Source organism: Andrographis paniculata, unplaced genomic scaffold (assembly GCF_009805555.1).
Source record: "Andrographis paniculata isolate CXL003 unplaced genomic scaffold, ASM980555v1 Contig37END, whole genome shotgun sequence".
Taxonomy (NCBI): Eukaryota; Viridiplantae; Streptophyta; class Magnoliopsida; order Lamiales; family Acanthaceae; genus Andrographis; species Andrographis paniculata.
This window is the reverse complement of record NW_026137570.1, coordinates 1,428,369-1,446,201: the sequence shown is the minus strand read 5'-3', so window position 1 is coordinate 1,446,201 and position 17,833 is coordinate 1,428,369. Positions and strand designations below refer to the sequence as shown.

The window sequence follows — 17,833 nt, the reverse complement described above, 5'->3', positions numbered from 1 at the left end:
TATTTAAACAAATGCTAAAATTACGATTTCATTTCAAATGGATTTTAAACCACAGCTAAACAAATTTACTTTTATACTCCAACCCAACCGGCAACCGGCAACCAAAAGCATCCTAGGTTTCGGTTTCGGTTTCGGTTTGATACAGAATCGAACCGCCGGCTTTCCGGTTCGACCGGAGCGGCCGAGTTGCACAGCTCGGCCGTTTCGTTTCTAGGGTTTTCCTCTTTTCGAAAATTTCTGCGCCCAAAACCTTAATCTGAACTCAATCGAATTTAACCAATCTTCCCCAAAATTGCTCTTTTCTCCATTTGGAACGATCGATACTTCGAATTTGGGGATGTCTTCGAAGAGTCCAGAAGGATTTGCAGGTGGAATTCGGAACAATAGAATCACCTGGGAAGGATGTAGTGTCTTACTCGACATCAATGATGGCGATCGAGTGCTTTTTGCTCGGCTCACCGCTGGCTCGTACGCTGCTACCCTACTGACATTCGTTTTACTGGCATTAAATTTGAGTTTACTCACCGAAATGCGTGGTTTTGCAGGAAAATCAAGTTAGGGAACAGTAATTGCTCTCTACAGCCTTTGATTGGATGCCCTTTTGGATCTTCTTTCGAAGTAGAAGTTGGCAAAGATGGACCGTTTCTTAGCAGAGTTAACCCATCTACAGAAGGTATATATATATATATATATGTATATACATTGGCAATCTATAGTTTTAAATTTTTCTAAGTGCCTATTGTAAATTCTATATCGAATCAATACTTTGCAGTGTACACTTGTGGTTTAGTTTCCTGTTTCTTTGAATTCTATTAGGAGTGTTTTATTTTGAAGATCATATTATTTGCATCCATATATTTGCCTGACATAATCTGAACATTTGTGATGTGTTTTTGCTGTTTAACTACTTCCCAGCTATTCGACAGACAGATTAATTTCGCCTTAGGTGTCAAATATGGAACATTTTTATCCACTGGTTTAATTTGACTGTGTTTGTGTGACTTTCAATTAAGTGTTTTAGCTGTATATCGATTTTTAGTAGCTATTCAATAGCTGATTGTTGCAGATGAATTTTCTCACCAGGTAATAATCCGGGGGAGAAAGGGGATGGGCTAATTGTGGAGGAGTGTAGAGATAATCGTGCCATAGTTGATAATAACACAGCTCAGAATCTCACTAGTGAGGACATAGATGATATGCGGAGGTGAAGCTTTTCCCATAAACCCCGGGGTGTTTTTTCTGCATTTGTTTTAATTTCAAGTTCCATGCATAGATGGCCTTGGATGGATTACTTGATTACTGGAATCTCAAATAAATCTTTTTGGTTTGATGTTTTATATTCCTTTTACAGGAAGGGAGCAACTGGTGATGAAATAGTCGAGGCCCTTATTGCAAATAGTGCAACATTTGACAAGAAAACAGCATTCTCACAGGTGCATACTGTTTGGACATATGAATAATCTCTTCCGATTCAGATTGTAATAGCTCATTGTTTGCAGGAAAAATATCGAGTTAAAAAGCAAAAAAAATATGCACCCAGGTTACTTATGCGGCGCCCATATACCCGAAGGTTTCCTTCACAACCCTTGAACCTTTTTGGTTTTATAATTCATGTTTCCAAAATATGTTATTTGTTACATGTGTGACCGTGTCCATTGGTTTCATTAATAGGATTCTTTATGAAAATGGGAAATGAATTTTCAGTTATCCTCTTGGATACTTCCATTGATCAATTCAATGCCATCTTTATTGTTGTGATATGTAGTTCTGAAGATTTATAAACCATTTTTTTATTCTTTTCCAACTTCATCATGACTTAGCAGAAAAGAAAACATGCAAACTATTCTCGAGAGTATAAGTTGTTAGTCTTATGTTGTTGCATCTATGTGCGAAATTTGGAACCTAAACGGATTCTTCCAACTCATATGGAACTCACTGAAAATCCGATTGTCACAAAACTGTCCCCCCCCCCCCCCCCCCCCCATATACTGTTATTTTCAATCTCAAATTTAGTTATTTGTTGATTCCGTATAATATATTTCTTGTTTCTTTCAGCATTTGTGAAGCATATTTCAAAAAACATGCTGAGAAGATCGGGTAAATTTCTGAACTCTTTTTTTCTAAGAGTCATTGCAACAACTTTGCAGATATTCTCTTCTATATTCAACTTTATATATCTGCTCGTGTTCTCTTTTGCTGGGTAAATAGAATTGCTTAATGGTTAATCACACACAAAGTAATAAGTTCAATAATGACCAGAAATACTCTTAGACTTTTCATTCTCTCCTGTGAAATTAGCATTGCTTAATTTATCTTTTAGACAATAGATCTTAATAATACCGGATGGCGCTGTTAATTCCTGGGAAAAAAACCGAATTCTTTGTTTATGTTGCTTAAAAATTAATGATATCTGATATGTGCGTCCAACTACTTCATAAAAAGCGGAGATTGCTTAGAATTTTCTTTACCTCACCTGGTTCTAGACATCCTTGGAAATGTCGATATGATATCCTCTACAATTGGCAGGTTTTTACGTGTAGACACGCTGTCTCTTCTGCTTTCTTTGGCTAATGTGACAGCACACTCAGATGTATTAGTTGTGGATATGCTTGATGGTATTATTTCTGGTGCTGTGGCTGAGCGATTGGGAGGTATTGGATTTCTATCAATAATATAGTCTTGAATGTTGAAATTTTGGTCAGAGTGCTTTTATTTGTATAAACATACAATGATTGTTAAATCTCTACACCCAAGGAAAAGTTATAGATAAACTTAACGTGTTCTTTTTCCAGGAACTGGTTATGTATGTAATACTTACTGTGGGACAGCTCCGTACCCTATTAGTATTGTTCGAATGTACAATTTCAGCGATGAAACTTGCAAAAGGTGCATCTTGTTATTATTGGAGATATTTTTTTTAGTTCATAGCCTAACTATAAGTTCTTGTACAATTTTATCTTTTGGGCTTTGTCGGTCCAGGATTGTCTATGCTTCGCTCACTGAATTACAGCCTTCATGCTCCCAAACTTCAACAGCCACTGACGAGATCAAAGAACAAGAAAATGTGCTTCTGCTGATTTTTCAACAGCTTTTTTTCGTTTCTCTTTGCTATTTTAAGCTCTGAATAGCAAGTTTTATTTCTGCAGATCCTGCCCTCTTCTTCCGCTATGGACATGGAAACCATGGAAGAATGCTGCAATGAAAACACAGAACCTGTAAACAATGTATCTGCTTCTCCAAAATCTGGTAAAAGTATCAAGGCTGGTGACAAGGCACCGGCGGAAGCTATTAAATCCTGGAAGGAAAATGGCTTTTCAAGGTAACTTCTGTTTTTCGACTTTCAATATTTTCCTAAAAATTCTAAATAGTATGTTATAATGAATTAGTACTTTCACTTATGTGCTTCTGTGATTTATATATTTTTTAGCTTGATTGTTGCTGCGCCTGACGTTGATGTTTGGGGCATTGTGAAAGAACTCGTACCACTTTTGGCATACTCTGCCCCATTTGTCGTTTATCACCAGTATCTGCAGGTAATTACGTAATAGGCAAAGATATATATATATATATCTATATATGTCTATTGCTGTGATTACCCCTGAGCAAACGTTTTATTTATGATTATATTGCACGGTGCTGGATTAAAATACAGAAAATGGGGGAGAGAAAATCGAAAATAATTAATTTTTTTGAAGGTGCGCGGAATCTGTATGCATATCAATTGTAAAATGGTTTCCTTTTGTTCCTTTCAGCCTCTAGCTTCGTGTATGCACAATCTACAGATCGAGAAAATGGCCATTGGCTTGCAACTTTCGGAACCATGGCTACGAGAATATCAGGTCTGCCATGATCTTTCTTCTCTCGAACTAATTTCATAATGTCTCACTACAGTAATCTTATGTCAGGATCCGTAGATATCTTAGATATTTGGTCTATTGTTTAGATTATGTTTCCATTATCTTGTATTAGTTTGTTACGCATATTTATAGGCTTTTGATTTCACTATTGATAATAAGTAACTCTAAAATTCTATAAAACGTAATAGGATTGACATACAATGTATACAATATTATGCCCGGGTTATATATATATGCTCGCTCTAGTGTCGAGAAATGTAGAGTGTGTTTGTTTGTGGGTTTTAATGTTTGGGTTTGGAATTTTAAATAATAAAAAATTGAATTTGAATAGTTGTTTGATGTGATATAAATAGAGTTTGATGTGATGTTTTGAATGTAAAATAAATTTGTAGTATAATATAAAAAGAAAAAATAATTGTTTGATGTGATATTTTTGAAGAAAAAAAGAATCTAAGTAGTAAAAAAATCTATGGTAAAATTCACAAAAAAACACAACCGTAGATTTTCCTAATCCCATGACACCATTTCTGTAGGCTTTGTCCTCGCGAACATTTTACTATTTTCATCACGTGATTGCTTTTATTTTGACAATTTTGAAATTCACAAAATTCAACAGCTATATATTACATCACCAAGCTCAATATTTTTCGTCATTGTATTTAAAGCATTCACTATATGTTGCAGGTTCTTCCGTCAAGAACTCATCCGCATATGCAGATGAGCTCGTCCGGAGGTTATTTATTAAGCGGCATTAGGATAAGTGGCGAAAGTAGTGAATCTTAAACTTAAACCAATTGGATTTCCTGATAGTCTTTAACAAGGTATCGATTAGCTTGAGCTTAATCATTTATAGATCTTTATAACAGAGTATTGATGGAGGAGACCTATTTTAGCATTCATACTGTTTGATTGATTGTGTATTGTTTATACTTATAGATTTGGATCCAATTTCGAACGGTTTAATAATTACATTTTACAAGTACTTCACCATATTTTATGTTTAACACACTAACTGGTCGTGCGGATCAGCCCACAATCTACATTTTGATGGATTTTGGCGGGACGAGCCCGGCGGCGACATGTTAAATTTTACGCATTTTGGCTGTTCTATATATATATATTATTGAAATATGGTTAAATCTTAGGTTGTGTTTGGTACAATGGAATTGCAGAGAAATGAAAGCTTAGAATGCAATTGTAGAGAAATGAATTTGAGTAGAGAATGAAAATTAATTTTTTGGTAAAATAAAAAATTAAGTTGAGAAATATAAAAAAATTCCAACTATATGAATTAATCAAATAAGAATAAATAATTAACTGGATAACAAGAAAAATAGTAAGATTCTTAACCAATGAAAATTTATGAAAAATATTTTTGATGATTTTTTTTTTAAAAAAATTATAAATTATATACGATACTCCCTCCGTCCCAAACAAACACTTTGCAATAATTCATTTTTGGTATGTCTCAAACACCCTACAATATTTATAAAATAGAAAATAATTAATTATATTTAATCTCTCGACACTTTATCCTCTGTCATCCAAATAAAAAAATAAAATATATATTTCTCTCCATCATATCACCAAGCAAATGTTGCACCTTATTTGGAACGATGGAGTATTTTTTAAAATTATATTTTAGTACAATTTCTTAAAATATCGTAAAAATTAAATATTTTAACAATAAATTAAATTTGATTTGTAAAATTAAAATAATATAATTTTTTAAAAAGTATAAAAATCAAATAGTACAAAAATAATAAATTTTTTTTTTTTAAAAAATATATACTGCAACATCATTTTTCTTCATTTATCTACATACGAGAGAGAAATGAAAACAGATAAAATAAAAATATTTTTTTGTAAATGAGACCATTTTTATTTCTCTGACTTTATTTCTTTGTACCTAACACTCTTCTTTGATCCATTCATATAGCTATATATATATATATATTTTTTATATTTCTCAATTGAATTCTCTGTTTTACTAAACAAAAATTCTCTACTTAATTCCATTTATCTCATATAGTATAAATTTTATTATGTTTCATAGAGTTTAATCTTATTAAAAGATAAAACAAAATATTAATTTAAAATTAAATATTTAAAATATCTTAACAATTTGTATAAGCTATTATCCTATATCTGTTAATTTTAATCGATATTCTATCCATTGATGCTAAAAAATTTGGATCAAATTCCAAGCATTTTTAAAACGAAAAGAACATTTAAAACAATAAAAAAAAATACACTATTTTTTCTTTATTTTTATATATTTAGTGTTTCTGTATTATGATGTGTCAAAGTCAAATAAATAGGCCAAGAAATTGTGGTATTATTTATAGTTATATATTAAGGAAATTCAAAACAAACGGTTGGATGAAGTAAATGCATTATTATTAATAATAATAATCATAATATCCTATGCATGCAATTTATTTTTTCAAAATAAAAAATTTGACTTGTATGAAAGTGTATAATTATTCTAATTTATTGGTCTTCTTCAATGATTTTGACTAGTGCAACCTAAATTGTACTCCCTCCGTCCCAATATAATAGTCTTGTTTACCATTTTTGTCCGTCCCAAAATAATAGTCTCATTTTCATAAATAACCATATCACCGTAAAATTATTCATACTTATTTCATTATTATTACACTGCTTTTTATCCTTACTTTTTATCCACTATCAATGTAATATCAATATTTCTTAAATCTCGTGTGCAACACAATAAGACTATACTTTTGGAACGGAGGGAGTATAAAAAATCATATTCCACTTCAATTAAAGTTTAGAAAATATATTGAATAATATTTACAATATTAAATGTGTCTTAAATACTAACTTATATTTAAAAATGCTTCACAAGAAATTAATACATATTGAAAAATATGATTTATTTATTTTCGGCCAAGTTGCATGCATGTTAGGGTATTGACTACAATTCTTTTATTATACTAACATTTTTTATTCCTTATATTTATTTATATGAAATTGTCTTATATATATATATTAGGATAAATTATATTACACTCTCTTGTGTTTTTTTAGTAAAAAAATGCATAAATATCTTGTATTTTATTCATTACGCAACATTTTTTTACGTTGAATTAAAGTTTGCACAAAACACTTTCTTTCGTCCAAAACTGTTGTTGGGGTGTAAATACGAATATAATTATAAAAATTTTATACAAATAAAAGACATAAAATATCTTAAATAATCTTTTATTTGAAATAAATAAATAAAATACAAAATATTTTTATGCATTTTTACTGCAACACAAGGCCATGTCATTACAAAAATCCTTTGTCATTATCTTGATTTGGTATAAAAAGGTTTTTACTCAATTTTTTACTATTCATAAAAAATTTCTTCAAAAAAAATATTAATTCAAATACATATTTTTTATATTATTAATGTTATATTAAAAATATTATATCACATCAGATAATTATAAAAAAAAATGTATTAACAATAAATGTATTTTGTTAAAAGGAAGTTTAAAGGGGCTTTTTTTTTTTTTTTTTTTTTAAGATTTAATCTAAATTAACTTAAATTTTTTTAAGCGGCGAGAACAATATTGTCGAACATTATTAACATTTTGTTGAATCATATATATATATATATATAAACCAATTGAAGAATATATAAAATATGTTGAATCATATAAAATATGATGACAATATATTGGACTTTTGGACCATGTTATAAATACCTTAAACGTTGATGTAGTAAAGAACAAAAAATTATTGCATAAATATGTTGAACTACTTAAGAAAAATTGAATATATTGAATGAAAAAAAAATATGTTCGAACCACATATAAAACATATACTTTAGCATAGGATAATTAGAATCATTTAGTCGCAACCAACATTATTTTTGAATTGCAATTTTTCTAATATAATAATAAAGAACACAAAAGACTTTTTTAAAAAATAAAAAAGTAAAAATAAACTTCAAATACTTATTATATATATATATATATATAAAGTCAAACATTCAACTTACACTACAAAAAAAATAGTATATTTGTAACGGAATTCCGTCACTAAAGATCACGTAGCTAACGTAATTCCATCATTAATTCCGTCTCTAATATCATTAGTAATGGAAAAAGTGAATTTAATGACGAAAAAATCTCGTTACAAAAATGATATTTTCTTGTAGTGTTAAAATAATACTCCCTCCGTTCCATAACAAAATATCAATTTTTCTATTTTAGTCCGTCCCATAATAAAGTATCAATTTCATTTTTTTAGTAATTGTACTATATACCTAACATTACAAATACCCTTACAACTTACAATATATTACACAATGCTATTACATTTATATCACACATACTAGTAAGGTTATTTTAGTCATTTCTACTTAATCCTACTATATCATAATATAATATTAATATTTCTAAAATTACGTGCAAAAAACAAATGAATATTTACTATGGGACGGAGGGAATATGATTTATATTGTTTATATAATTTCTCGTATCATACACAGAAAATCAATCTATCTAAACAAAACTGTGTGAACGGAGCCTTGTTTGTTCACAAATTTCTTTTCAAAATGATTCCCAACATATATATTTTATCCTATTATAAAAGTCAAAATTCAAATAAAATATTACTTTTTATATTATTTGACATAATTCTCGGTACTTCACGGTAAAAAAATCGTCAAATCAAAACACTAAAGGTTTGTTTTTTAGTATTTTTTTTTCATTTTTTTTATGTGAGGTATAAAAAATTATATCGGTAACATAAAAAATAATATTTTGTGACGTTGTTATGAGAAGATAAAATATATATATTAAAAATTGTGTGGGCAAACAATCTCTAATAAAAATACTCCAAAATAATACAAATTAATAAACACACCTAATATGTATTATACTCCATTCGTCCCATATAATATGAATGTATTACTGTAGATACAAGAATCTAGGTAAAGTATAATTAGTAAGTAATTAAGAAATATATTAGTAAATAATTATTATTTAGTAAAAATAATTATAGATTAAGATTAAAATAACTAAATAGTTTAATTAATATTAAAAAAATTTAAAATTTAAATTTTAAAATTTAAAATATAATTAAAGTGTATAATTAATTTTCCAAAAAAGGAAATGACAAATTATGTGGGACGGACGAAAATAGAAAATAGGGACAAATTATGTGGGACGGACGGGGAGTATTAATTTGTGATGTCGTTGTGGAGTCAAATTAAAGAGAATTAATTTATAAAAGTAAAAAAAAAAAAGTTGATGGAGACGAATCGACAGCCAAATTAATCACTAATCACTTTTGCATGTGAAGTTTATTTAATAATTAGGGCTTTTTGGAAAATTGATAATTAAAATTGGAGACTTTTAATTAGGAAAAAAAATAAAAGGAAAATGTAAATTAGCAGCTGGTCCATATTATTACAACCACAATAATAACAACAACAACAACAATAATAATACTAATAATAATAATAATAATATGTTTTCTACGCCAGCAAAATTTAGCTCATTTGGATTCGGCATGAAAATTAAGAAAAATGAAGATTTTATTGAAAACGTAAAAAAAAATAAAATGTAGTTAGAGTATTTTTGAAAATTTAGTTGGTAATTAAATAGAATAAAGTGACAACGTAATAAAATTAGTGATATTTGTGGTAAATAAGTGTTGAATGAAGATGTATTAATTAAACACTCCCTTCGTCCCATATATAGAGAAACGTTTGCTTTTTGCACATAGATTTTTTAATATTAGTATTATATTGGGTTGTAGTGAAAAAGACGAAAATACCCTTATTAGTATTGTGTAATATAAAAGTGGTTGCATTTGTGTAATATACTGTAAGTTGGAAGAATATTTATTATAATAGGTAGATAGTACAATTACTAAATTAAGAAATAGTACTCTTGTTTTCGGACGGATGCAAATGAAAAATAGAACCCCAACTACATATAATAATAATAATAATAAATATGACAACATGCCAGTGCGCACTTTCGAGTAGCGGCTGTGGATTCCCACTTTATCCAAAAAATATGAACTTTCGGACAGCGGCTGCGAATTTCCACGTCATTCAAAAAATATGACAACATATAGTAATACTTTATACAACATGTGTTATTTATTATATATTCATATGCTATCTATAATATTTTATATAATATTTTTTTATGTAGTAACCGGGATAATTAAGCTATTAGATTTTCTTCTAATATTCTAATATTGGATACAAAAATTTAGCTATTAATAAATTAACATTATAAATAATGATTAGATCTAATCAACACTTAACTATTTTTCTCCAAAAAAAAAAAAATTATAATTTTTCTATTTTACATAATTTGTCATTTTTCTTTAAAATTATGATTATACATTTTAATCATATTTTAAAATTTATAATCTGTAATTTTTTTTTTAAATTTTAATTAAACTATCTACTAATTTTAATTTATAATTATTTTTATTAAATTATAATTATATTTATTAATACAAGTTATAATTACTTATTAATTATTTAATACAAAAAACTCTATGTCCCAGTTAAAATAGACAAATTAACTGAGATTGATATAGCATTATTACTACTTTGTCGTCTAGTATATTTAGATATTTAAATATTCAGTTTTAAATTGAGTAGATCTATGTTTAGATTTGAGCTTATCTATAAATTAGATTACTTAGATTTGATTCTATAGAATTTATTTTGTATTGTCTACATATAGATCCTTTATTTTGAAGATCAATTTTATTATTTTTCCCCAAATTTTGTAAGAAGTATTATTACTACTTTGTCGTCTAGTATATGTATACACAAATTCAAAAATACCATTCACACGCGCGCATAGATTGATAGATAGAGAGATGGTTGTATGTAATAACTCATTAAATTAAATGAATTATAGTCTTGGAAGGTTGTAGTAAGTCATTCAATATGTGGGACTTTTGAAGAAATTAAATGATATTTATGAATATAATATATATATATATATAAATATTACATCATGTCGATATAATAATATGAAATTTAGTTGGTGTGGTGGAACCCCAACACTTTGCTTCTTACACAAATAAAAAAAAGAAAAAATAAAAATGGAGGGGATAATAATATTTTATTGTAAAGAGCGCAAACAATACACAGGTTGGTTTGTTTGATTCTTTCCCTTTTTTTTTTTTTTTTTTTAAATTCAAATCAAATTATTATTCATTCCATAAATTTTTCAGTGTAAATATACTTTTCATAAAATATTATATCAAAATATTATTTAAACAAAAAAGAAATTAAAATTAAAATTTTATTTCAGATCAATTTTCAACCACAGCCCAAACAAAGTTTTGTATGCATGTGTTTCTTCTCAAAATGTTTTTACTATTAATTCAATTAATTTTTCGTTCAAAAACATCAAAATTAAACTTTTAATTTTTTATATTATACTTCCTCCGTCTCAAACACCGTGCAACATTTGTGTTTGACACAGAAATTTTGGTAGGGAGTATTAAGTATGACAATTTGAGATAATTTGGATATTAAGTGATGTGATTGGAGAGAAAAATAATTATTTATTTTTTTTATTTGAGTGATGTGACGAGATAAAGTGAAGTGTATATTAATATATGTATAAAAATATTATTAATTATTTCTAAATTTAAAAATATTGCAGTGAATTTGAGATAAACAAAAAAGAAATATTGCAAGACGAAAGGAGTACTTAATATTAATTTTATATTTAAAAAATCACTTTCAATCATAAAAACTTTCTTATAATATATATATATATAAAAGAATCATTCAAATTTAAAATTTTATTATTAAAAAATTCAAATCCTGAAACATACACACTTTTAAGGAAAGAACTAGGGCACCCCACATCCACCACCCCCTATATATATATATATATATATATCTTTTTTATATCTATATAACTCCCAATCTCAATCATAATTGTAATCTACACTAATATTTTATTTTCTAACCTTTCTTCCACAACATAGGATTTCTTTCTTTCAAGAATTAGATCTTACACACACAAACATAATGTCTTGTATGGTTAATCCTCAAAATCATCAAGAAAGTTGTGTCCAAGAGATCAAACCAATACTCACAACTCATTTGCAAAACCCTAATGAAACTTTAGGGTTTTCTTCTCCAAACCATGATCCTACATCCTCCAATTTTTTCGACATCTCCGATCCATCTTATTACACCGTTTTCCCTCAACGGCTAACTCAAAGCCGCCACCTGTCACTCTCTCTCCACTCTTCTTGTCGTTTGGACAATGCTGCGCTAATGATCGGATCAGACAATCGAAATGATCAAGCAATGCAATTATTTGGACAGTTTCATGAGGTAAGATATTCGAGGTTTTTAGGCCCTGCAAAGGAGCTCCTGCTAGAGTTTTGCAACCTTGGAATCGATCAAATTTTTGGTAAGATAATCGAACCGAAGAAGATTTCCGGGGTTTTCGATGATTCGATACAAAGACAGTCTCTTTGTGGCCTTAGCCTTCTTGAATTGCATCAAAGAAAAGCTAAGTTGGTCTTAATGTTAGAAGAGGTATTTACAATCTCTAATTTGTTATTTTTTTTAAATATTGTATATAATATTTATTTTACATACATACAAAATATTTTATCAATAACTATTTTACTTCAACAACACATATAAGAAACGTAAACACAAATACACACACAAAAAAATTAAATAGCAAATTAATTAGTTTCATATGCTTTTTTTTTTTTTTTTTAATCCGAAGTAAATTCCCTAATTTACATATTTATGATAATCCTTACTTGAGTTATGTGATCGAAATTATAGGATGTGTTTATTTGTGTTTTTGAGTTAAAATTTTGAAGTAATTAAATAGTTGTAACTGTATTTGTTTGTCGGATTTGAATTGGATTTTTATTATTCATACAAATATTATATCAAGAATGATCAAATTGAATATTTAATTTAAAATTAATTTTACATTCAAAACATCACACAAATACATATTTATATTATATCAAATATTTATTTTAACTTTTTACTATAATAACCCAAATAATAATAATAATAATAATAATAATAATAATAATAAAAACATAGTCTAAGTGTTTGAAATACAATGCTATAATTTGAATAAATATTGTGTGTGATATATATTTTGAAAACAAGGCCAATCAAAATTAGAACTCCAATTATGTGTATTTTTACCATATTATTTTTTTACTCGACACAATCCTAATTTATATAATATATATATATATATTTATTCTATATTGAAACGATCCCATATATCTCACGCAAAATAATACATTAAATTTTTAGTGTATATAATTATAACTTCAAAGTTATTAAGAATTAGTATATAATAAATTTAATTTTTTCTGCTTGAATTCTTATATAAAAAGGTAAATATATATGTATATTAGTATATTTATATTAATTAATGTATACTACTCTAACTCTTTTAATAACCACAATTATGTGTATCAATTTTGAAACTTTTTATTACACTTCCAAGAAGAATTTTTTAATAAACTTATTATTATTATTATTATTATTTTTTATTTATATTTTATAATTTCTTCTTCTTATTATTTTTTTTTTTGTAATTGTGGGACAGAGCAAATTAATGTAATACCTTTCGGGTATTCAATAAATTAAAAGTTGTCGAAAATAGACACATGGATTAATTCTGAACTAATTCAGTAGCCACGGGGTTTCTTCAATTTAATGCCCACATGGTGACAATTTTTAGACATCACAATTTTTTATTTTTATTTTTTAAAATTTTTAATTTAGTCATATATTATAATTTTCCCCCATATATTTTCTTAACTATATTTTGACCTTATGTATATATATATATATATATATATAATCATTGAGTGACCAAAAAAAAAGTTATCATTAATCAATAAGATACATGATTCAAAATAATAATAATAATAATATTAATAAATAAAACAAAATAGTAGAAAAAAAATATTTATTTATCGTCAAGTAATTTTCTTTCCGTAACACTGAAACTATTGCAAAATAGTTTCCAGGGCCGAAATTATGCCTTATCAGTATATTACAAAACGATTTTAAATTTTATAATTCAACACCATAACGATCACCTCAATAATAATACATAACTATAAGATTGATAATTGACAGGTTAACACAAGGTACAACCGCTATTGCAACGAAACGAATGCCATGGTACAATCATTCGAAGCGGTCGCCGGGAGCGGCGCGGCGGCGCCGTATTGCTCGATGGCTTCGAGGGCAATGTCGAGACACTTAAGGTGTGTTAAAGATGCAATCTTGGCTCAAATTAAGGCAACAAATAAGACAATTAAGGATCATAAGGACAATAATAATATTCATGTCCAAGGGACAACCAAAGGAGAGACACCAAGATTAAGGATTTTGGATCAAACAATGAGACAAAAAAGGGCTAATTTCCACCACGTGAACCTCATGGAAAGCGACACATGGCGGCGGCCGCAGCGGCGCGGCCTGCCGGAGACGGCCGTCTCCGTTCTTAGGGCGTGGCTTTTCGAACATTTCCTCAACCCGTAATGTTATTCTATCTATCTCTTCATTTTTATTTTTTTGGATATATAATTATATATCGCCGTGCATTTCATTTGCATGTTTGCTGGGTGGACATAACACTAAAAAAAATAGTATATTTGTAACGAAATTCTGTCCCTAAAGTTCACGTAATTCAGTCTCTAATAACGTTAGTAACGAAAAAAGTGAATTTAGGGACGAAAAAATCTGGTAACAAAAATGATATTTTCTTGTAGTGTCAGGTCGAATAATTTATGTTACACTATAGAAAAAATACTACTTCCGTCCCATAAAAAGAGTAACACTTACTTTTTGCACGTAGATTTTTTAATATTAGTATTATTATAGCGAAAAAGACAAAAATGCCTGTATTAGATTGTGTGATATAAAAGTAATGACACTTCTGTAATATATATAAGAAGTTGTAAGAGTTATGTTATGCATGTAGTACAATTACTAAATTAGAAAATTGTATCTGTTTTTTTGAAAAGGACAAAAATAGAAAATGATATCCTTGTTATAGGACGGAGGGAATAATATATTTATAACATAAATTAGGGACAAGTGACGTTAGCTATGCGAATTTCATGGATAGAATTTAATAAATTTTATCTCTAATTATATCCTTAATATCATTAATAACGAAAAAAATTAATTCAAAGATAAAAAATTTTATTACAAAATTGCTATTTTCTTATAATTTTAGATAATCTGAGTCGAGTATCTGAAATTTTAGGATATATAACACTTTTTGGATACCCGAAGTTGTTTACTTTTTGTTTATTTATTTATTTTAAAAAAATATATGCAATTACTATACTTTATACTCCCTCCGTCCCAAATACAGTGTCTGCTACACTGTAGACAGAGTATTTTAGGAATGGTGTAATTAGTAGATAATTAAGAATGTATTAGTGAAAATAATTATCCTATAATATAAATAATTATAAATTAAGATTGAGATAACTAATTAGTTTAATTAAAATTAAAAAAATAAAATTAAAAAATTTAAAATGAGATTAAAGTGTGTAATCATTTTCCAAAAAAGAAAAGTGACATGGTATGTGGGACGGACAGAAACGGCAACGTGGACATGGTATCTGGAATGGAGGAGTACTATATTAATACATTTTTTGTATACTATAATCATCTTATTTATTTATTTTAATGTTATAATATATATATTAAGAATATAATACTATTAAATAGTAAATAATATATTAAAAATTAAAGTATAAATACCCAGTTCCCGATTTGGTATAAAACTTATATCCTATAGCCATGGCAATTTTTAATCGAGTATTCAACTTTTGAAAATTTAGGGTTTGTTTCGTTGTTAAAAACATCAGCTTTTTACTATTTGTATTTTGTATTTTTTTTAAAAAAAATATATTTGTTCTCTCACAAAATATTCAATCATAATCGAATTTTTTTACACTCTCTTAAAAAGAAACATAAATACCTTTCTTAAAAACCACAAATCCGATTAATGAATCCAATTGGTGAGGTCGATTGTATTATGATTTTATACATTGCAATTTTTTATTTTATTTTATTTTATTTATATATATATATATAGATATTCAAATGGTTGACCATAGCTAGAAAATTGGATATTTTGGATTTGTTTGTTTAGTACAGTATTTTAGTTCGATATATATATATATATAATATGAAAATGATATTGAATAAAAAAGAAAATATATAATAATAATTCGACCTTTGAATTTTTATTTTTATTCTGTCTTTTGAAATTAAGACAAAAAAAAGTGATTGTTTGCTAGGTTAAAATAAAAACACAACCAAGAAAATATATAAAACAAATAGTTATAACCGATTATAGATACATAATTAAAATTTCAATGTTTATCGATTATCACTCACACACATATATATATTAATACTTTATACGATATGTGTTGTCAGTTATATTTTTATATCATGTCGAAGCCCTTATGTCACTATACATCTTATTTTATACTTCATCTGTCCATTTTCTAATATCCAATTTGATATTTACACGCATTTTTAGGCGATTAGGATTATTGTTATAAAATGACAAATTTGCCCTTAATCTTGTGTATATAAAATGAAAGAGTAAATAAAATAAGGGTAAAAAAGTAAATTTTGTGTATAAAAATAGAAAGAGATTGAACATTCCAAATAAGAAAGTAGGAGTTAGTTTGTGGACGGAGGGAGTACTTTTTATATATATATATATCCTCAATTTTATGATTTATAAATTAATTAGGGCTAATCAATATATTACATTATTACTTATTAATTAATTGCATGTAGGTATCCAAGTGATGTGGATAAGACCATTTTAGCCCGCCAAACTGGCCTCTCCAGAAGCCAGGCAAGCCAACTATCAATCTTTATTTACCAAATTATTAATTAATTACTTAATTAAACATTTAAACTTTTTTTTTTTTAAAAAAAATTAATATATTTATTTATTTATTTTTTATTGATAAATGGTTTTTCTTATTGTGGTGAAGGTCTCCAACTGGTTCATCAATGCCAGAGTGAGGCTATGGAAGCCTATGGTCGAACAAATGTACTTAGAGGATCTCAAAGAAAATAATAATAATAATAATAATAAAGCATTTACAGACGATGACGATCACAAGCCGTCGATTGAAGATCCGACGGCCAGGATCGAATCAAACCATATATTCAACAATGAAGGGAAGAAAGTAGGGAACAAAATTTACGACGGTTTCGGTGCGGTTCTTGATCCGTACGGTTCCGTGCAGTTCGACTTTTACCCCTACAGTAAGGCCCATCGTCCCGCCCCCGCCGCCGCCGCCGCCGCGGCGGGTCGCCAGAATGTGTCTCTGACTTTAGGGTTGCGCGGCGGCGGAGGATTTGCTCCGGGGGCGGAGGGCAGTCTGTTCTCCGGCGGAGATCGCATGGAGGATTGCGAAACGACGCCGTATTCGTTGTTGGATGGTGAAAGCCAGAATTTGGTGCAGTATAGGGGTTTCATGGGGGCAAATTTCCTTAATGATTTTGTTGGATATAAATAAATAATTATATTTATATGTGTGTGGGATCCAAATATAATTTTTTAAGTTATGAAAATTTTTATTACTTTTTGTAATTTATTTGAGGTGAATTGCAAATTAGTCTTGTAATTAATTTTAAATTTAGTGATGATTAGGGTACTGATTAACCATAATTAATAATAATAATAATAATAGTCTAGGATGGCCTGTGATGTAAGAATTGGACTTGTGGTGCATCCCTTTGATATTTTTTAAAAATCATATGAGATGTGACAAAAGGCTGGTGTATTCTTTAAAGTTTGAATTTTTAATTATTTGAATTTAATTTTAAATAATAATGTAATATATTTGTTTGTTAAAAAAATATTGAATTTGTTTGGTTGTAGTTTGAAATTAATTTGAAATATAGT

At 27.8% G+C, this 17,833-nt stretch overlaps 2 protein-coding genes across 2 annotated transcripts; both read left to right on the top strand.

Annotated features, from left to right (window-relative positions):
- Positions 1-237: 237 nt before the first annotated feature.
- On the top strand, positions 238-4,742 carry LOC127250092 (uncharacterized). Its single transcript, XM_051273248.1, has 13 exons — positions 238-468; positions 546-673; positions 1,084-1,204; positions 1,352-1,433; positions 1,500-1,570; positions 2,056-2,097; positions 2,527-2,651; positions 2,793-2,886; positions 2,980-3,064; positions 3,147-3,319; positions 3,428-3,533; positions 3,753-3,839; positions 4,542-4,742. Exons 1-13 carry the CDS (start codon positions 338-340, stop codon positions 4,638-4,640), a joined length of 1,344 nt encoding a protein of 447 aa, XP_051129205.1. The 5' UTR covers positions 238-337; the 3' UTR covers positions 4,641-4,742.
- A 7,055-nt stretch (positions 4,743-11,797) lies between these two features.
- On the top strand, positions 11,798-17,702 carry LOC127250500 (homeobox protein BEL1 homolog). Its single transcript, XM_051273816.1, has 4 exons — positions 11,798-12,417; positions 14,011-14,414; positions 16,711-16,771; positions 16,914-17,702. Exons 1-4 carry the CDS (start codon positions 11,899-11,901, stop codon positions 17,442-17,444), a joined length of 1,515 nt encoding a protein of 504 aa, XP_051129773.1. The 5' UTR covers positions 11,798-11,898; the 3' UTR covers positions 17,445-17,702.
- Positions 17,703-17,833: the final 131 nt, after the last annotated feature.